The sequence below is a fragment of the Falco naumanni genome, chromosome W (genome assembly GCF_017639655.2).
Source record: "Falco naumanni isolate bFalNau1 chromosome W, bFalNau1.pat, whole genome shotgun sequence".
Taxonomy (NCBI): Eukaryota; Metazoa; Chordata; class Aves; order Falconiformes; family Falconidae; genus Falco; species Falco naumanni.
This window is the reverse complement of record NC_054079.1, coordinates 8,847,424-8,869,935: the sequence shown is the minus strand read 5'-3', so window position 1 is coordinate 8,869,935 and position 22,512 is coordinate 8,847,424. Positions and strand designations below refer to the sequence as shown.

Below are 22,512 nucleotides of genomic sequence, written 5' to 3'. Positions count from 1 at the left end.
GCCTAGTGGACGAGGGAAAGGCTGTGGATGTTGTCTACCTGGACCTTAGTAAAGCCTTTGACACTGTCTCCCACAGCGTTCTCCTGGAGAAACTGGCTGCTCATGGCTTGGACCGGGTGTACTGTTTGCTGGGTAAAAAACTGGCTGGATGGCCAGGCCCAAAGAGTGGTGGTGAATGGAGTTACATCCAGTTGGTGGCTGGTCACAAGTGGTGTTCCCCAGGGCTCGGTATTGGGGCCAGTCCTGTTGAATATCTTTATTGACAATCTGGACAAGGGGACTGAGTGCACCCTCAGTAAGTTTGCAGATGACACCAAGTTGGGCTGGAGTGTTGATCTGCTGGAGGGTCGGAAGGCTCTGCAGAGGGATCTGGACAGGCTGGTCCGATGAGCCAAGGCCAATTGTATGAGGTTCAACAAGGAGAAGTGCCGGGTCCTGCGCTTGGGTCACAACAACTCCACGCAATGCTACAGGCTTGGGGAAGGGTGGCTGGAAAGCTGCCTGGAAGAAAAGGACCTGGGGGTGCTGGTTGACAGCCAGCTGAACATGAGGCAGCAGTGTGCCTAGGTGGCCAAGGTGGCCAATAGCATCCTGGCTTGTATCAGAAATAGCGTGGCCGGCAGGGAAGCAATTGTCCCCCTGTATTCATCACCGGTGAGGCCGCACCTCAAGTACTGCGTTCATTTTTGGGCCCCTCACTACAAGAAAGACAATGAGGTGCTGGAGTGTGTCCAAAGAAGGGCAATGAAGCTGGTGGAGGGTCTAGAGCACAAGTCTTATGAGGAGCGGCTGAGGGAACTGGGGTTGTTTTGTCTGGAGGAAAGGAGGCTGAGGGGAGACCTTAATGCTCTCTACAACTACCTGAAAGGAAGTTGTAGGCAGGTGGGGTAGGTCTCTTCTCCTATATAACAGCAACAGGATAAGAGGAAATGGCCACCAGGGAGGTGGTGGAATTGACATCACTGGAGGTGTTTAAAAAATGCGTAGATGTGGTGCTTAGGGATGTGGTTTAGTGATAGACTTGGCAGTCCTGGGTTAACGGTTGGACTTGATGACCTTAAAGGTGTTTTCCTACCTAAATGATTCTATGGTTCTACAGACCAAAAAGTATCCACATACAATTACTGTGATAGTCCCATACCATAAGTTTAAAGGAGACTGTAGTATTTTCAATTTTATCATTCTGTAGCTCTATTATTGTTTTAGCCTCCAAATTTATCTTCCCTATTACTAGGTCAAAACTGGATTATACAGACAATTATAATTTCTGAAACCAAGTAACCTCCTATCAGGCAGGTAGCAGAACTTTTTGAACAAGATGGCTTTCCTGTTTGCACTCAAGAAAATCAAGACAGCTCCAATGAATCCAACATAATGAAGGTGTATATATATTACTTTATATTTCTTGACTTTTAAACTCAGGTAATGAGTATGCATCTTAAGTATTGGACTGTGAAGTCACAGAAATGCAAGCACAGAGAAGAGCCTACATTCTCAGCACTTGCATTTTGTGGCTGATTTTACCTACTGTATTATTATTAGTATGTGCCAGTGAGGGAAGCAGCAGTACAGTCAACTGCAACAGCATGCATTTTCCTGCTCCTCTGGATTCATGTTTGTACCAGCACCTAGTCACAACATGCCTATGTAAATTCCCTTCCTTTATAATTATTTAAAACTGAGAAGTAAGAGTTAATACTTTATCACAAATCCTTCCTTTATTACCAATTTGAAACTAGTTCTCTGCAGAAATAAAAATTGTGCTTTGGATCTTTGAAGAGCTACAAGTAGGTAAGATCTCTATGTCAGAGAATGCACTATAATAAAGCACAACAGTTCAAAATACCTCCCACACACTAGCACATACGACGTGCATCACGTATCAATCAACAGATGAATATCCATCTCCAGGGTTCTTTTTTATATTTTTGTATATTTTTTAAAAGATGTTTTGCATTTTTGAGTGGACTTTGTCCATCAAACTAATGGCCCAGACAGTTGGAATAGACATGAGGAAAAGAGAGAGATAAGAGGAAAACAGAACTGCACATTTGAAGGAGAAAGGAAGAACTGACTGTAAAATACTCATCTGTCAGAGACACAAATTTCTGAAGTCACTTGGAGACTTGGAACATCTTGGGGAATACAGAGCAGCAGGTAGAGTACTGCTGCAGATATTAATGATACTCTTAAGAGGGAGGATATAATTTGATTATATATTTGTCATTTTATGATTATATATAGTCAAATTGCACACAAAACATGTTTTATATAAAATTGAAAAATATCAGAAAAATAAACAATAGGACTACAGAAAAATAAACATGGAGCATTGGCAGCATCAAAATTGATAATGAACTTAAGACACTGTACCTGCGACTTGCAAGACTCGTAAGACCTTAAAAATTCTACAGCTATTCAGTTGCCTCAAGGTTTTTCAGTCATTTAAGGACAATTCTAGAAGAAACACTCCTTGTTTCTGCCTGACAGATGAAAACAGTTCTAATTTTGATTTTATCTGGATGAGGGAAAAGGCCAATTGAGGGATGTTTTCTGTAGTTGTAACTGACAGAGCCAGATAGAGCTTTAATAAAAGGTTATTACAACCATATTACAGTAGTGTGAACCAGGGCACACCTGAGGTACTTTTTCTCAGTGACTTCCAGTAAAACAGTTCAGCTGAGCGCTTTTGAAAATCCCATCTTTGACTTTCAAATAAAAGCTTTGCCCTAATATAGCATGTTTCATCGAAACATCAAGATTATTTTGTTCAAACGTGGCTGCCATTCTCCCCATTTTATATATGGGATAAAGGATAAACAGTTAAAAACAAGTAGCACAGAATCACAGTGAAGGTGTAACATCTCCCAGCTCAGCCCTGTGCTCTATTCATTCACCTCAGTTTCCAGATAAGTTTTTGATCTTTTAAACTATTTATTAACATGCTTTGCTGAATGATTATAGATTTAATTCTCAGTTGTAGTTAAATGTATATATTCTTACTCAGCTCTCAAGGGGACTTGAGAGTTTGTGAATTTTTGTATGAAAACTTGAAGAAACCTTGAAGAAAGCAGTCTCGAGGTTTCCTATGTCCCAAGACAAGTAATCATTTTACTAGGTCATAAATTATGTAAAATTCTGTTATTAAAAAAAAAAAACACTGTGCCCTCAGGTGAAGCATATAATATTTGCAGTGCTAGCTGTAAACGAGATAGGAAAAAATAAACTTTTAGGCTATGTTTAGCTCCATTTTCCAGCTAGTCTAATGTGGTGTATTGTAAGATCAGTTTCACAAGTGTTTTCGGCCTAACTGAACAAGTATACCGCACGCTGTCATACAGATCTTAACATTTCTTTGAGTTGCCAACATTTGTCAACTGAAAAGGTTTTAACAACTTTCCCATTAATAATTATAAATAAATCACAGCATACACTTCTCTATATAGCAATTCAAAAGAGGAATTGATATGCATTACAATTAAATACACAGAAATTAAAACATTACCTCTCCTCCTGTGTAAGCCCTCTAGATCACTGGTCTTCTTAAGCTTCTTCTTGGCACTGACTAGCTGACTGCTGTCAAACAGACATGCTGTTGGGACACTGGAAGAGTGCTGGACTCCCTTCTCCTCACTCTGATGTTTAACAAAACTGTCGCTTTTCTTTAAGGATTTGGTGTCATCTTCCTTGGAGGGCAAAGGTGGAAGTGGAGGTGGGGGTGGTGGAGGCAAAGGGGGTGGAAGCGGTACTACAGTAACAGTCTCTGGTTGAAGCTCATTACTGGCAAGTGGAGAAGTACTAACATGAGGCAGTTCAGAGGTAACACCATTGGGAGGTAACAAGATAACTTGAAATTGTTCGAAGCTTGTGGATTCCTGCACTTGCAAAGGCTGAACTGTATTTTCCAAGTCTACCTCTTCACTTTTCTCTTGGATTTGTATGGTTGCTGGCAAAGATTTAGGCTGATCTACATAGGACACTGAGCTGGCTGCACATTGTCTTCTTGCATGAGCCAGTTGTAGTCTGGTTGATTTAAGTATTACTTGCCCAGGGTACCGCTAAAGTGAAGAGGTTATTTACAATTAGATAACTACATGCAGCACACTATTTTAGATAGTAAGTACTCGTCGTTAGGGTTTGCCTTTCTGACAAATAGAATTCATCTAATTTTTTCATTCATTTTGCTCTGGGCATAAACCCAAAGCAAATATATCCTCACCATTATGCAAAAATGATCTGTTTTCTTAATTTTTATTCTTGGTTAAGCCATAATTTACATGTGATTGGCCTAGTCAAGGATATACATGGGTTAAAGTTAGGATTTCACTAAGAACCAGATTGTACATTTGAAACTTTTTTCTGAAAACTAAAATTCAAAATTCACTCTTGCTTCCCTTTTCTAAAATTGGCCAGTGGTGCTCTGCAGTAACGTCATCTCTGACCTAATATGCTGGCCTTAGATATGAATCATACTGCTTAAAAAGGTCTCTCTTGAAAATGTCAAATATTTTGAGAATTTCCAAAGTGTTTTTAATGTAGTTCTTATATTTGCTACTTCAATATCTGTCTTTTCAAATTAGCTTCATCCATAGCCATTTTCATGCAAAAGTAAAAATTGCTTCTGAAATGCTGGTCTAAAACATTTTAGACAATTGTGGCAGGTCTAAAGCAATAGAAATCATATCAATATAAACACACTCATACATAAAGTCAGTTCATTAACAGGTGCTGGTTAAAATAAGTAAATCTGCTTTAATTTACAGAAGCTATGCAATTCAAAAGCCTTGCAAACAATAAGGATATGAAGAGTGTACTGCTAAACAAGACAGCTTTCCAGTAAAGAAACTTCTCATATCTATAATTTTTTTATGTATTCAGCAAAACAAAACAAGTCTTCACCAATTAATATTTTCTATTTTCTTGCACTTTCATCCCTCTCCTTATTCTCTCCCCTTCATTCCATCTTCTATTGATTTTCTCATACTTACATTGTAATAGGAAGGGGCAGGTATTGGGAGGTGTTATTGCAATCAGTGGTAGTGGGGGTATGTCAGATGATAATGGTCTTTGTGGGAAACACCATTCAGATCATACTTCTTTTTGAAAAATTTGCTATGTGTCTTGTCACAATGTGTAGATGTGACAGCAAAACAGAAGCTTATTACGACACTGGGAACACAACGTCCAAAGAAATTTACTACCACCAATGACATATTTTTTGTAAATTTTCCAAAGAACACTATACAATGACAGGGAATAGCTAATAGCATAGTATAGTCCTGGAATGAGTGAAAATTTCTTTTGCAAAAGAAATTGGCAGAAAAGAACGACTCTTCTTCTGTTACCTGTTTAAACATGCGAAGTCTGTCTAGTGTTTTCTGTCGTTCCTGACTAACCCAGGAGCTCTTTCTTTCCTCTTCATCATGTAGCTGATCTTGCTTCTGGGAAAATATATGTAAAACATGTAAATATCACATCCAATGCTATGGTTAGCATCATTAAAAAACCCCACAAACCTGAATTGAAATAACTCTTCTACTAATTGTTAGGAATTACCTAACAATCTACTTCTCAAATAAACACATTTCTAACCTTCAGAACTTTGGCTTTGTCTTCCCCTTAAAAGAATATTATGCGTTTCATGTTTTATAACCTTGAAGAAATGCAAAGCTCAGTAAAGAAAGATTTCAATCTGGAACTGGAGCACTTGAAGACCGGAACTTTTTACCTTGAAAGATGATAAATAACTAGAGCTGTAACAGAATATTACACTGAAAAAAAAATCCCATAAATTTACAATTGTATAAGTTAGCCAGACAGCAAACCAGTATTCATTTTCTCTCATTCCAAAAACAAAATGACAGTTCAAATTGCAAGGTTGCACATTTAAAACAAGTCATATTGAAATTTTTACAGTGCAAGAAATCACAGAACTCAGTGCCACAAAGTTTTGAAGACAATATTGAGCAAATTAAGTAAACATTTTCATTATAACTTACACTAGTAAACTAAAGTTTTATATTTAATTAACTTACACTGTCATTATTTAATCCAGCTTGATTTTCTGTAATCTTTAAATAAAGGTCTGAAGCTCTTCCTTGCAGCTAAGACAGTTATATTTTTTTCTTGTTTGGGGATTTTACCTCAGTGAAAACACACATTTGGATCTACCTCCTTCAAATAGTCATTCATTTTCTCAAAACTTCAGCAAAGTTACTACATCTTTGAAACAAAACACTATGTTTCAGTCAAATTTATTGAAAGTGGACAGTAGTTATCAGATGGCAAAAGTCATTGTATGTATAACTTCGGAAGTTATCAGGAAAAGTGATAGAACAGGTGACTATTAAGAAAACCTGAGCAGAAACAGCAGCTTTAATTCTTAAAAGACTCACAGTATTAAGTATTACTTTTAAAAGATGATGATCATTGTCATTAAAAAAATGATGTCCTTTATAAAGGGCCAACTCCTGCGATTTCAAGAAAGAAAAGTATAGATATGTTAGGGAGAGCAAGAAAAGGACATGTCTGAAAAATGGTAAAGACAGGAAACAGGAAAAGGAGAAGAGGACTAGAAGCATGTGGTAAAAAGACAGAAACTGAGCAATGGGGCAAAGAAGTTAAAACAGAAGCATAAAGATTATAGCAAGAAGAAAGAATAGTTCTACCATCATACCTGCATGTTTCATTTGCAATCAGGTCAAACTGAAGCAGTCTCAAACTCAAGGGGTTTTTTGTTTGTTTTGGGTTTGGTTGTTGTTGTTGGGGGGGAGTGGGGTGTTTTGAGGTTGTTGGGGGGGGGATATTTGTTTTTAAATAAGAATAGTGAAATTGCAATTCTTATTTGGTTTCAGGTTTGGACACCTTTGAGATTATCTTTTCAAAATTCTTCATGAAAACTAGTGGCTGAAAACCTATTTTACAATAATAGCAGAAATTTTCAGTCAAATTATTAACAGAAGACAAAAAAATTAGCATAAGGTTCTTTATGAAGTGCAAGCGGGCAAATATAATGAAAAAGCCCTGTAGTGTTTCAGAGACAAAAAAGTCCTCCAGCTTTGTCATCTTATTTTTAAGAGAGTGATAAATGGACTGCAGTCCACATAGCAAATTCCTTTGCCTTATTGTAAGAATTGAAAAAAATAATCTGTTTTTTTAACTTCCTGAAAGAGTACACCAATACATCCAGTCTTTCACAAGTAGCCTTTTCATAAAATAAATTATGCAGCTGACTTCCTGGACAAATATATCAATGTTAAAAATGTATAAGGATGAAATAGAATCTCTTTTGCTAATCTAATTGAAGCCTGAATTAAAAAGACTTGTATTTCAATGTATCTTTGTCAGTGATCTTTATTAAATATTGATACTATATCAGCTCCCAAGACCTAGCTCAGTATTTGAATATTCTTTAAGATAAAGTCTATCACTATATAAAGTCTAACACAACAGTCAGACTAACTAGCCTATTCTCTGTGATGAGGCTGTGCAGAGAATTGTGGAGCATGCAACTGGAACTACATACTTTATACAACACAAAGTGATTTCTTTTGTAGAGAAAAAATAATGAACAAGCTTATTAAGATTCAAGAACAAATGTGTATGGTTTCTTTACTCATTTCAGCATATCTGAGACTGTACTCAGAGATGTCCAGAATCATCTATGTGCACATGATAACAAACTGCATGCAGCCTAACCCTAGCAGTAATCACTTAGACTGTGAACCCAGTATTAATGAACTGTTTTATTTGCTTGGGTTTAATGTCATCCTAACACAGCTATATACTCCCCCTTACCAGCATAACGAGATACAGAAATCCATGATCCAAAGGTCAAGAATACACACTATCTTTTAAAAACAGCTATCACTTTGAATGTTCTACTAATTAATGTATAATGAGGAATGCAAGCTATTAACTAAAGGCTAAACTGAACAGCAGAAAACTCAAACTTACTAGCTGAACAGTATGGAGCATCTTGTATTCCTCCTCACTCTCGTGATGATGCTGGATCTTTTCATTATGCTTTGTGATACAGATCTCCTGTAGAGACATAAAACATTATTTATAAAATATAAATTTTCAAATATCAATTTACAGTGTATAATGTCATATGTAGCAAACAACACTAAGATTTAGAAAAATAAAAATTACAAAGCCCATCTCAGGCAAGCTAATTTAACCAGGCTAATTTAACTTACAATAAAACCATGAAATAGAAACAAACCAAAGAAAAACCAACCGAAACCTATTACTTTTAACTGTTGAAAGAATATATATAAGTAACAGCTGCTTGAAAAGCTTATTCTACAATACTGGTACAAAAGTGGCAAGAAATACTGATTTGTCAAATACTTCATAAAACTGTTGTTGCAACTCCATGTATTTGTATACTTTGATAATAACTAACTCCCAAATATACTACGTATTTCTGTTTAGGCAACTAGGCTGCTTCCTGTTTACAACTGTCAGTTCATCTTTTGCACGTACGATTTGCAAGCATGAACATTGATAAAGTTGTTACAATTTTATGCATACACAAGCAGGTTGACATTATACCAAGTTCATGTCTGTAATGTCTGGTTTAAAAACAAGCATTTATTACATTGCCTGCAAAAAAGAACAGGTTAAAAATTAAACAGGACATGTTACAATAGATGCATTGAAGAAGTATGACACTTAAGGTAGATTATATAAAAAGAACTGAATTAAGTATCAATTGCAAAGAAAAGGCATGTGCAGGAATTTATAGTAGCAAAGAGAAAGACAAGATCATAGGGCAATACTGAGGGCCAGGAAATCAGACAGTAGGGGCAATGAAATTAAGCCCAGAACAAGCACCAGACAGAACTAGGTCAAATGTGCAGTTAGAAACAGGACTCATGGCTGTATAAGAGGGGGCAGTGTTAGGAAACTGGAGTGTGACTGTAGCTAGAACACCAAAGTGAAGGGCTTTCCAGGCATCAGTCAACTTGACTTACTGGGTGGAGCCAGACAGGAGCTTTGCTGTCACAAGCATTGCTTGAGACAGCTGATAGAGTATCAGCCATCAAGCAAGATACTACAGTAGTGGCAGAAAGACTCAAAAAACAAGGAGGGGAGGGATAAAAAAGCTCACAGTTTTGGACACTGGGAACTGCAGAAAAAGCTATGTTCTCCTAAAAGCTATGGACATACTGTGATCAAGATTCCTCTACAGGGAAGAAATACCATGCTGTCTTGAATGTTTCTAAACAGTAAGACCATCAATTTTGCTACTGTATACAGGTAACACTCCAACAAGAGCATAGGTTTCTGTAGAAACACTGTCCCAGCTTCATCAGAAGGGTGTGTGTGTGTATCTATATATATCTAAACTCTGCAGGGTTTTATGTTTGTTTGTTTGTGGGTTTTTTTACCTGATGAAAAGAGTTAATCCATTTAATTTGTAACTGCAAAACTAAAAACTACTTATTTTCTACATTTCAAAGACACAGCAATAACTTTGGAACATTATTAGAGAATCTGAAAGATTTTTTGTAATACTACTACTGATTTACCTTTATAGTTTATTCTGTATTTACATGTTAAGTTCAATTAAATGAATATTTAAAGTAACAAGACCATATGTTAGGTTTGGGTTGGTTTTTTGGGGGTTTGTTTTGTTTGGGTTTGTGTGTGTTTGTTTTTTTTTTTACAGGTTGGCAAGACTAAAGAAATTGAAACAATACGTAAGATACGTTAATATGCAAAGTACAGGAATATACTCTCACAAATACTTGGGGGGGCACACTTTTCTGAAACATTTATCTTTAGCATCAATATTTAAATCTTTCTGATTAAGAGCAATAATGAAAAATATTTTAAGCATGTAAATAAAGAGGTTAAACCAGACCAAAGCACATTTGGTGCTGACTTTCATAGAATCATTTAGGTTGGAAAAAAACTTTAAGATCATTGAGTCCAACTGTTAACCTAACACTGCCAAGTCCCAATAAACCATGTCCCTAAGTGCCACATCTACATGTCTTTTAAATACCTCCAGGGATGGTGATTCCACCACTTCCCTAGGCAGCCTGTTCCAATGCCTGACAACCCTTTTAGTGAAATTTTTCCTAATATCCAATCTAAACCTCCCCTGGCATAACTTGAGGCTGTTTCCTCTTGTCCTATTGCTTGTTACCTGGGAAAAAGAGATAGACAACCACTTCACCACAACCTCCTTTCAGGTAGTTGTAGAGATCAATAAGGTCTCCCCTCAGCCTCCTTTCCTCCAGACTAAACAATCCCAGTTCCCTCAGCCGCTCCTCATAAGACTCGTGCTCTAGACCCTCCACCAGCTTCATTGCCCTTCTTTGGACACACTCCAGCACCTCATTGTCTTTCTTGTAGTGAGAGGCCCAAAAATGAACACAGTATTCGAGGTGCGGCCTCACCAGTGACGAGTACAGGGGGACAATCACTTCCCTAGTCCTGATGGCCACGCTATTTCTGATACAATGCTTATTTGTACTAATAAAGAAACAACCTACTTTCATGTAATTAAATTTCTATAACTTGAAATAATAAAAAAGACTAGTAGGGGCTGAAAACATGTTGCGGCACATCTGAATCATCTTACCTAACTACAGAAATGGCCAAAAAAAACCCCTAATCAAAACAGGTTGCAATTTCATAGGGACAAATACAGGGTTCTTTCTACCTGTAGACAAGATTAAGTGACTGCAAACAAAGGATGAAGAAAAAAATAGCTAGGTGACGACATTAAAGAAAATGATATGGATTATTATGGCAGATGACAAGTGGAACATAAACCAACAATCTCATACTCTGGCAAAAAAGAAAACATCATGATTGGGTGTATGAGGAGAAATATAGCCTGCCACTGTGGTGGTGCACTTCTCCCCCTTCTTTGGGCTGTTCTACGACCCCAGTAGTTGCCGACTAGGCCTTGGTACCTTGAGTAATGAGTTGGGCAGTTAAGCACCCCTTGACCATATCAGGAACTCCTACTCGGCTAAGGCGGAGAATGGCACTGTCTGTACTGGAACTCCCATTGACTGGTCAAAGCAGGGAACAAGAATGGAAACAATCAATTATTCCCTGACAACCCCAGAACACTCCTGCCCAAATCATAGCCCAAGTGGTAACACGAGTGGAACGATACCATTGTTCTTGGAATTTCTGAGAAAATTACTGACTTGGGTTGTGGCCAGGAAGGAAATTTACAGATGACTAAAGCCAATCATCTCACAGCCTTATAAACAGCAGTCCTAAAGTGAGACCCTTTTGAGATCTCCTGGACCGCAGCGGGCTGCGACCAGCATCTCCCTCTGAGCAGGACGCCGCTCAGAGCTTGTGAACTAGCAAGTTTGCAATACTAGAGGGACTGTCACAGAAAACTGACGATGGGGCCTGGGCTGATACCCCTGCTCCTCGAGGCTCAACCCTTCGCCCATTGAGGAATGCAAAAGGCATTAGATATATTTCACTGAACTTGAGGGGAACTTTTAACAGGTATACCTTTGTTCTTATATACATTGCTAGCTTGAAGTAGTTAGGTTATTTTGTGATTTGAACAAATTTTCTTGATTTGCTTTGCTGCTAAAATCCTATGAACACATTCTCTCTCTCTTTCTCTCTCTCCTCCCTTTAGATACAAACCGTTGTCCAAGTCTGAGACTAAGATTGGACCTAGCCACACCTAAGCTTTCTAAGAGTTCAGAAAGCAAGGGGGTCCACTCTGAACCTTGTGAATCAACAGTAGAATTCCCCTTACTCTTTATATTTCTCTAGATCTAATCTGTTGTCCAAGTCTGAGACTAGGAATAGATCCAGTCACACCTAAACTCTGTGAGAGCTTAGAAAGCAAGGGGGTCCACTCTAAACCTCGTGACTCAATGGGAGGATCTCCTTTACCCTCTTACACCTTTGATCTTTATAAACTGTTTCCAACTCAATTTTGACTTGATTTCAATTTGATTTATCTCTGTACATTTACTCCATGTAATAAGTAATAGAGTGAACCTTGCCATCGAATCTTGTGCAGTTGCATTTCCACAAATTCATATTAAATCTATTTCACTCAAACCCTTTGGTGGTGATTCTTTAAGTGACCTGACCTAAACCACTCCTTTTGCGACAGCCACACATGTGAAGTAATCCTTCCTTCTCAGCACTGGGAAAGCAAGAGCATTATGTCCAGTTAGAGCCACACTTCAAGAAAGATGTTGACCAACTGTATAGAATTCAGAGAGCATCAAGAAGTAATGTTCATTTCTCTTTTATCAGCTGACTGATTTCTGTAGTATCAAATTGTACTTCTATGGAAAAGATAGAAAGGGAGAGCTGAGCAACCATTTCAACCCTCATCACTGGATACACTACCATGTTTAAGACTAGTAACTTGTAATATATGTAAAAGAGATCTGTATCAGTATTATATTTAACTAGTTCCAGTGAGCCTTGCTTTCAGGTTAAAAAGGATCTCAAGTAAAAAGGTAGCTTCTCATTTAGTAAGCTTAGTATGTGCAGAGAGCATATTTTATTACAAGCATTCTATGTAGTTACGCCCTTATATAATAATAATAATAATAATAATAATAATAATAATAAAAAGCACACCAAGTAACCCTATGTCAGCTGTCACTACAACTAAGTAACACTTGTCTTGGCATGGGCTATGGTTTAAACTGTGGGCTTGAAGAGTAGTAAAGGTGTCCTATTAAATGGACATGAGACATGAGGTCATCAAAGCATGTGTTATGAACATACCTCAAACAGTTTCACCAACCAGTTGCTTCTCCCAGTCTGCTCATGATAAGGAATTTGATTTCTTCATAACCCTATTTTTTTCAAAGATATTTTTCTAGATGCATTCTACATAATTTTTTTTTTTTTTTGCATTGACTCTTTGCTATAGATTTAGCTCCCTAATAAAACAGCTGTTTGTTTCATATGATAACCTAATTAATGCTACTGTGTAGCCAGCAGGGGTAGACTGGGATAACAATAGAGATATTGAGCATGACAAATCTGTAACTAGCTTTCAAGAAAGAAGAAAAATAATGAGACCGCTATTAAAATCTTATTTTTGAATAATTAACTCAGTCATCAATGCAAAGGAACATCAGGAAATGATTGCTTAACAAATGCAAATAGTTTTATATAACAAAAAAAAAGAGAATAATGAGTTTATACTCATGTTAGTACAGTGAAAGAACATCAACCTCAGTAAAACCATACCTTTTAAAAATGCTGGCTCAGTAACTCAGAATCACAACTGAAAGAGGTTTCTAACAAATCTTTAGCAAAAGTTTCTAAATAAAGGTTTGGTACAATTATTTGACAACATTATTAAAAAATAAAAGCATCAACTGCCAAACCAGGGAAAGAATTACTGGAAAAAAATTAATAGAGACTATAGTCACAGAAGTTTATATTTATATTACATAAAATCTTATTCTACACACAGTAATTGATTCCCTCTCCATTTGTTATCTCCTCAACAGACAAAATTTTCAAATACCCAAGATGATGAAACTACCTCCTCTGAAAAATAAAAAACAACAATAGAGAATTGTTTCCTATTGTTTTCTTAATCGTGATATCTGCTGCTACAAAGGAGGCATTCTCCTAAGGGAATCTTCAGTCGCGAGGAGGAGGAGCAGCAGTGGTGTTAGGAACACAATCCAAAAAACATTAAGCAGACTCTCATCTCAGTTCAGCAATAAATGTTTCTTAACTGAGAGTTTTACCACATAATATGTACTTTCCAAATCCAACCTAAAAAAAATCATCCTTTTCTCCACTTAGCATTCAGTCATCGCTGTGCTCATTATCACCATCTAGACTCCACTTCTGCATCCCATCGAGCTCTTTGTTCTGCATGCTTAAAATAAACTGCAAACTCTTTTAGAATAAGAATCTTTTTTTCCTCACAGATTTCTAAAGTACAATGATCCACATCAGGCACTATAAGTAGTGTTCATTAACAAAGTTTTGCAATATCATTAGAATAGTCACTCAAGATACAATGCGTCCATATGTTTGAATCAAACACACAAGAGTCTTGATTTTTCAGGTAATTACTAATAAGCTGTACTGGGTTTGCGTGGCAAGGTTTTGCTAGAAGGGGAGGCTACAGGGGTGGCTTCTGTGAGAAGCTGCTAGAAGCTCCCCCCGTGTCCAACGGAGCCAATGCCAGCCGGCTCCAATACAGACCAAGGCTGAGCCAATCAGCAATGGCGGTAGCACCTCTGTGAGAACATTTTTAAGAAGGGGGAAAAAAATGCTGCACAACAGCAGCCAGAATAGAAGAGTGAGAATATGTGAGAAACAACTCTGCAGACACCAAGGACAGTGAAGAAGGAGGGGGAGGAGGTGCTCCAGGCCCCAAAGCAGAGATTCCCCTGCAGCCTGTGGTGAGGACCGTGGTGAGGCAGGCTGTCGCCTTCAGCCCATGGAGGTCCATAGTGGAACAGATATCCACCCTGCAGCCCATGGAGGACCCCATGCCAGAGCAGGTGGATGCGCCTGAAGTAGGCTGTAACCCCATGGAGAGTCCATGCTGGAGCAGTCCGTTCCTGAAGAACTGCACCCTGTGGAAGGGACCCACACTGCAGCAGTGTGTGAAGAACTGCAGCCTGTGGGAAGGATTCACACTGGAGAAGTTCATGGAGGACTGTCTCCCATGGGTGGGACCCCGCACCAGAGCAGGGGAAGAATGTGAGGAAGAAAAAGCAGCAGAGACAATGTGTGATGAACTGACCACAACCCCCATTCCCCATCCCCCTGTGTTGCTTGGGAGAGAGGAGGTAGATAATTCAGGAGTGAATTTGAGCCTGGGAAGAAGGGAGGGGTGAGGGTAATGTGTTTTAAGATTTGCTCTTATTTCTCATTATTCTTCTCTGATTTGATTGGCAATAAATTAAATGAATTTCCCCGAGTAGAGTCTTTTTTGCCCATAATGGTATTTGGTTAGGGATCTCCCTGTCCTTATCTTGAACCGTGAGCCTTTTGTTGTATTTTTCTCCCCCCGTCCAGCTGAGGAGGGGGAGTGATAGAGTGGCTTGGTGGGCACCTGGTGTCCAGCCAAGGTCAACCCATCACTTAAGCTTAATAGGGCTCCGTGTTATTCAGCAATATTAAGAGCAGCTACAGTAAATACCTCTAACAAAAATATCAATCAAAATGGCTACATTATTTTCTCTCCAAGTGCTGCAAAATGGCACACCACTGGCTCTGCCTATTCTTTTTGCTCAAATAAAAGTCTTTGATTTCCTCCTGCAAGGCTAAATACATGTTATTCTAATCTGTGATTTTTTTAGTAGATGAAAGGTAAATATCTCACTGCAGCACTCAACTGCAGATAATGGGCAATGAAATCAGTAGAGAGCCGGACCTAGTTCTGAGTGCTGTGATGTCCATGCAAAGACATCCAGCAGTGAAGTTCCACACAGACACATTACCTCAGGTCCTGAAAGCAATATAGCCACATTCTTCCAGAACAATGTTGAGCAGTCATGACTGCATTACTTGCGCACGCAGACCCAGATTAGCATTAGTACCATATACATCTCTGCATCATGTCTCTGTGCACAAGTAGGCATGCTGCAACTAATGTTACAGCCTAGAACAACAAATTCCTTCAGCTTAAACAAGGCGTTTTATCATAGCATAGCCTGAAAACAAATGAGCCAGTTGAAGATGACTAGTTAATCATATAGATTAGAAGGCATGCTAAAAAAATCTCTGCTCCTGCTTCAGGGTTATTTCTCAACTTGTTAACTCCCTGTCCTAGTTTCAGCTGGGATAGAGTTAATTTGCTTCTTAGTAGCTGGTGCAGTGCTGTGTTTCGGCTCTGATGTGAGAACAATGTTGATAGGACACTGACGTTTTTAGTTGTTGCTGGGTAATGTTTATACTAAATCAAGGACTTTTCAGTTTCCTGGGCCCTGCCAGCAGATGACTGGAGGGGCACGGGAAATTGGAAGGGGACACAGCCAGGACAGGTGACCTGAACTAGCCAAAGAGGTATTCCATACCATATGATGTCATGCTGAGTATATATAAACTGCGGGAAGAAGGAAGGGGGGGACACGACATCTGGCTGTATGGCATTTGTCTTCCTGAGTAACCATTACGCGTGATGGAGCCCTGCTTTCCTGGGGATGGCTGAACACCTGCCTGCCCATGGGAAATAGTGAATGAATTTCTTGCTTTGCTTTGCTTGCGTGCACAGTTTTTGCTTTACCTATTAAACTGTCTTTATCTCAACCCTCGAGTCTTCTCACTTTTACTCTTCTGATCATCTCCCTCATCCCACTGTGGGGTAGGTGAGCAAGTGGCTGCGTGGTACTTGGTTGCCAGCCAGGGTTAAACCATGACACTCCCATAAGTTAAGTAAGGAACAGCAACCAGCCTGTTGCTGTTAAACAGGTTTGTGTACTCCATAAGGTGCCAGTAGCGTCTTTTCATATTTAGGAGAAAATAGCGTAACTATCATAATGTAGCCTATATTAATTGGCATGACATGACAGATAGGATCTATTCCTTAAAGTACAAAAAAGTCCAGCTTTTAATACATTTTTCTTTTTACAAAATCACATAAAACAACCTCAATGACTGAGCAAACTACTTTCCATAACTGGCTATCAGGAGACATTTCTCTTATAATAATTTATTTACAGTCTTCCCCATATTGTGTTAATCAGAGACAAGACAGTGACTGAAGAAATATAAAAAAATCCAAAATACAAGATGTACCAACTACTGTTTGGCTTCAGATTTAGGTATAGAAATAGATATATTACTTATGAAGGAGAGGAAAGATCTGAATGTTTTACCCTCAGTGCACTAGAACTGTTTATATAAAGGTGTCATCTCCCTTATCAAGTGATGTGACTGGGAACATACAACCCCAACACCCACCCCAACCCCTGATCCTAATTTAGAATGAGGTCTGAAATGAGACTTATGCATAGCCTTATAGTATATAGCATGGGGTGAAAACCTATTTTTAACAAGTATTACACTGCTCTCTCAAAACTTTGATCTATTCTACTCATTAAGTTATCTCACTTGTTAATAATGCACATTGAAATAACTGCAATTTTTTGAATTTAAATTTTTGATGATTTGACCATTTGGTTTCTTTTTTGGACATTCAGTCATAGGATTTTTGCATAATTATATTTTTCCTGGATATTTTGGGAAAAAAAAAAGGACATTTTAAGAAAAAATAAAAAGAAGAGATTTGAGGGCTCTGACCATTCTTATTCTTTTTGTGCAGTTCGACAATCAGCAAGCATTGGGAAGCAGAACTGGCCACACTCAAGGGTAATAATGCTAAGCTCACAGCAGCCCTGCTGGAGTCCACTGCCAATGTAAAACAATGGAAGCAACAGCTTGCTGCATATCAGGAGGAAGCAGAACGTCTTCATAAGCGGGTAAGTCAAGGCAAACGGCCAGGATCCTTGAGGTGGAAGTACTGGTGATTGTATTTGTTCATTATGAAGTAAAATAAGCTTATTGTTGGGGCTTTAGGTTAACGTTTGAAGCAGAAATTAATGATGACTTTAAAGCACACAGGGTGTTTCTCAGTTGGGAAATTCTCTTTTTTATCAGTTTCCTTTTCTGCAGAGGATTTTGTTGCAGGAAGAGTTATCTAACCTGTGATACTTAGGATATGTCTGCCAGCTTTCACTCTTCATTTGCTACCAGCTGCATTATATCAGTTTCAGGACATTCTCCATAACATTACACTTTAGTCCCTCTTGCATTTGAGCCCATAGAAACTTGACATCAGATCTGTAAGTTAAAGGAACCCTGTTGTAGTTTCCACATATAACAAAGACCAACAGCTTCCTTTCATCCTTGCACCTAAAGAAAACTGCATGTAGAATCAAGCTCATTATACACAATTAGAGATCTGCCTCTGCTTTCATATAGGAGGGGCAGGGTCCCATTTCCTTCACTGTAAATTTTGTTTGCAGAGGTCATTTGGCAAACCAGAAATTAGAGCACAATGGGGACAGAAATACAAGTGTTTGAGAGAGGAATAAAGTGTATGCAAGGTTGAAGGCTGCATTATGAAAATAAATATATAATATTTTTATTTCTCTTCTCTTTTCACATGTAAGTCTCTATTGTATAATTTATTAATCTTTATTCATATGAATTTGTCATCATAGTTTAGGACATATTTTTGTATAAAGTGAAGGCAAGATTAGCATATGTATGAAGGGAAGATGACTTTGATGGAGTTGTATGAATTTTGTTAATATCAGTTAACTTCGAAAAATTTCAAGGAGACGAATTTAGTTAAGAATATAAAAACAAACAAAACCCCCATATGCTTGTTTACATGAAGACTAGTTTCATGAATATGCTGACAGAAGGGAAAGTTCAAGAAGCAAACATGTCAGACAATTTGGTTTTATATGCTGTACTCTTTTAAATGAAATAACATATGGCAATTACAATTAGCCAAATCCTGCAAATTTTGAAGGGTTCTTTCAGACCTGTGCTGGATCTGTCCAACTGGAGGCTAGTAATCTCAGGAACAGGAATCATATTGATCTGAGAAGAAATTCAGAAGGCTGCATCTAACCTGGAGGTCTGTAAGAATAGCAAGAATTCCCTTGAGCTTGAGAAACCTGGGGAAATGGCAGGTTGTTGGGGCTGTCCTATACCTAGACTGACTCGCAGATGAGGATCTTCAAGTCCCAGACAAATGATTTGATAGGGAAGAATGACAATTTCTCTTAGACTGTAACTGCATGTGCCATAGTTGGCTGGACAAAATACACAAAGTGTAATTAAAACTGGTGCTTTTTGCAAAGTGCTTTCATTTCAAGAAATTGGCAGTTGCTGACAAAATTACTTTGCTTCAGAAATTTTCCAGTCAGGAACAAGTTTGTCATGTGTGTTTGTATAGAGAGAGATTTTCACTTTGTCATTTCATTTTAGCTTCTCCTCTGGAAGGGTAGAAGTTCTAACCTGTGCTTATAACCTGGTTTGTGAATAGATGATAATAGTAATTGTTGATAAAATTAGTTAAATTATAACCATATATTATAATTATTACAGTGCAAAAGTTCAGGTGGATTTGATCACCAGATTCAGGTTTTACAGTGAAGAACTCATTGCTAAAACATAGACATAATGAGGTAGCATTCTTCATACTGAAATGTCTTAACATACTGAATTGTATTAATAGCTTTTGTTGCAAAACTGAGATAATACAGCAGCTGAATTATTTGCCTGCCTTGCTGTGGGGAGACCCAATCAGACAAGACAAGCAAGGCACTGTGGTAGAAGTTCCCTTTTTCTTGATGTTACCCTCACTCTTAGTAAAATCTTATTTAAAATCTGTTATTGGAAAATACAATTAACAAATACAGGAATTTTTAGCATGTCACTTTGCTTGTACCTGATACTACAGTTAATGGAAGCAGTAACCAAGTATGTAGCTACATTCATTAACAGCTGATTATTTTTAATAACCTTTGCCCAGCAAATTTCCTACAATTATTTTGTATTGTTGAGAGAACGCAAAATCTTATCACATGGGATCATCTACACAATGCTCTTTTGATCACCTTTGACATGCCTTTATTAAATGTTTCTGTAATCTGTGACCTCAGAACTTGTTGATATCTCACACAGAATATAGGAACACTCTGTGTCTATGAGACTCTGGGCATGCCTGTAAATTACAACAGGATAGTTTATCAAGAGTACTGCCCTCTGTTGGAACTACTTTTAGAAAAATATAGACTTGACTAACTCTAGGCAAAAGTATGTAGATTATGTAAAAAAAATAAATCAATCTGAACTTGTTATCCATACTGTGTGATACAAGAGCTATTCTAATCTGCATGCTGAAGACTAATCTTTCAAATTGAAATAGTGCCCCATTCAAAAAGAAGCTGGAAATCAGATACTTCTCTGTTACAGATAGAAAATGTGCTGTCGAAATGGCGGATCTGGAGACTGTTGGTTATGGTATATGTGGTAGCAAGCAGTGTTAAGTGACCGTATCATGTTATCTTTCTGTTAGCTTTATCTGTTAAGCTCAGTATAAACACGTAGCTGCAATTGATGCAATTGGTTCAAAAAAAATGTTCCTCAATTTGGAATCTGTCTCACCTGAAATTATGTAGAAGTTATACATCAAGTCTAAGATGGTCATCTTTTTTTCTTGCAATTCATGGAGAGACAAAAGCATGAAGAATAAGCGTCCCAGTCTAAGAAAAATAAGGTGTTGAGTTGAATTTGCTCCTGTAAGTGCTTGTCTTTCCCTATAGGATAATCATCTAGATAGTCGTATAAACATACTTTTAGTCAGATGAAAGGAACCCCATCCTTAGTTCACAGAATCACCAAATAATTTAGCACGGAGGGGAATTTTGTAGGTTATCTGGTCCAATTCCCCACTGAAACCAGGGCCAGCCAGCTTTGAAGTTATGTCCAACTCCAGGATTGGGTCAGGTTACTCAGGGCTGTGAGTCAAGTCTTGAAAAATGGAGATCCCACAGTCTCTCCAGGCAACCTGTTCCAATGTTTCACTACCCTTCTTATAAAATTATTTTTCCTAATATCTAATTGGAATTTGCCATGCAGCAACCCATATCTGTTGCCAGTTCAGAAAAAAAAAAAAGGGTTTTGATCCAAGAAAACCTTTGTTAAGAAAAGTTGAATAGAAATGCTCCTAGAAAAATTGATTTCAAGGAGAAACAAGTTTGGAAATTAATTTGCATGTTCAATTTTAATGTAGTTGGTTTATACGGAAAAGTTGGCTGTCACAGCATCTTGCCCACTGGAGAAGAATGTATGTAGATATGTATGCATTGGAGGGATACACTCACTTACAAGATCATAGTCTTTTATAAAACAGACTAGCCTCCAAAATGAAGAATGGTACTGCCAACGCTAGCCGCTATATTTAGTTCAATTTAATTATATATTAAGTGGTTTATATATAATGTAATTGTGGTATTCACTCATTATGTGCTTCAGGCTTACATACAATTTTTGGTGCCTGAGTCACCTGTCTGCAAGTGTCGTGGTTTAAGCCTGGCCGGCAACCAAGCACCACGCAGCCAGTTGCTCACTCCTCACTCAGAGGGGTGGGGAAGAGAATCGGAAAAGGAATGTAAAAGTCAAGGGTTGAGATAAGAACAATTTAATAATTCAAACAGAATAAAGAGGTAAGAACAACAATAATAATAACAATAATACTAACAGTAATAATAATAGTAAAATGGAAAGGTGGGGGAAAAGGGTAAAGCAAAAGCTGTGCACGCAAGCAAACAAAACAAGGAATTCATTCACTACTTCCCATGGGCAGGCAGGTGTTCAGCCATCCCCAGGAAAGCAGGGCTCCATCACGCATAATGGTTACTCGGGAAGACAAAAGCCATAATGCCAGATGTCCCCACCTTCCTTCTTCTTCCCGCAGTTTATATACTCAGCATGACATCATATGGTATGGAATACCTCTTTGGCTAGTTTGGGTCACCTGTCCTGGCTGTGTCCCCTCCCAGTTTCCTGTGCCGCTCCAGCCCTCTGGCTGGCAGGGCCCAAGGAACTGAAAAGTCCTTGACTTAGTATAAACATTACCCAGCAACAACTAAAAACATCAGTGTCCTATCAACATTGTTCTCACATCACAGCCAAAACACAGCACTGTACTAGCTACTAAGAAGAAAATTAACTCTATCCCAGCTGAAACCAGGACAGCAAGCTACAGCAGACTCATATCCTCTGTCAAGTGTGGCTTATGGGAAGTAATGCATGTTGATTAGCAAACTTTGCATTATTATTTCCATCTTTAGTTTTCTCTTCATATAAATACCTTATTTACATAAAGTTTCCTCTTAATATTAAAACATATTTTTTATTGCTAATGCCATCTTATTAGTTGAATTCTTATGGCACCTTTTTCCACAGTTTGAAGTTTGTTGTGTTTTATTTATAAATGTCTGTTGATTTTACATTATATCTCAACGTTCTATTTTCCATTTTCCTCATTCACCATTATAAACTGTCTTTCAGCTTGTGCAGTATTTCTTGTAAACTTTGCATTTTAATTTGTTTTAAATTATTTTAAGCCAAACATTTTTTATTCTATACTTGTTTTCGAATCTGACTGAAAGTTTTTGTGTATCACATTGTTTACACTTTTAAAAATACAGAAACAAATCTAAAATGCCCCTCTCTGATTTTGATTACAGTTTTTAAAATTAATTTCATTTATTATTTGTCATTTCTGATTAGTTATAAGATGTCCTCATCTATCAGTTCAGTTTTTCATATTGATCTACATTTATTTGCTTTTTCTGAGGCCTTTATCTTCCTTCTTCCATTTGTTCTCTGTGTTAATAATGCCTAGAGCTGAGAAGAAAGGGAGTACACATTCAGTGTGGCTGAGTGCAATGTTCTCAATAAAATACAGTTTTGTGCTCTCTTCTGATATATTGTGAGCTTAAGTCAGAAATACTGTACTTTGATATTTTGTCAGACATA

At 37.9% G+C, this 22,512-nt stretch overlaps 1 protein-coding gene across 3 annotated transcripts in view; it reads left to right on the top strand.

Moving 5' to 3' along the window:
• The window catches only part of LOC121080603 (homer protein homolog 1-like), a 126,594-nt gene that overhangs the window by 85,257 nt on the left and 18,825 nt on the right, over positions 1-22,512 (top strand). For all 3 annotated transcript variants that reach the window (XM_040578741.1, XM_040578740.1, XM_040578739.1), the window contains exon 6: positions 17,273-17,429. In XM_040578741.1, the coding sequence (XP_040434675.1) occupies positions 17,273-17,429 (157 nt within the window). The remainder of the gene's footprint in view (positions 1-17,272; positions 17,430-22,512) is intronic.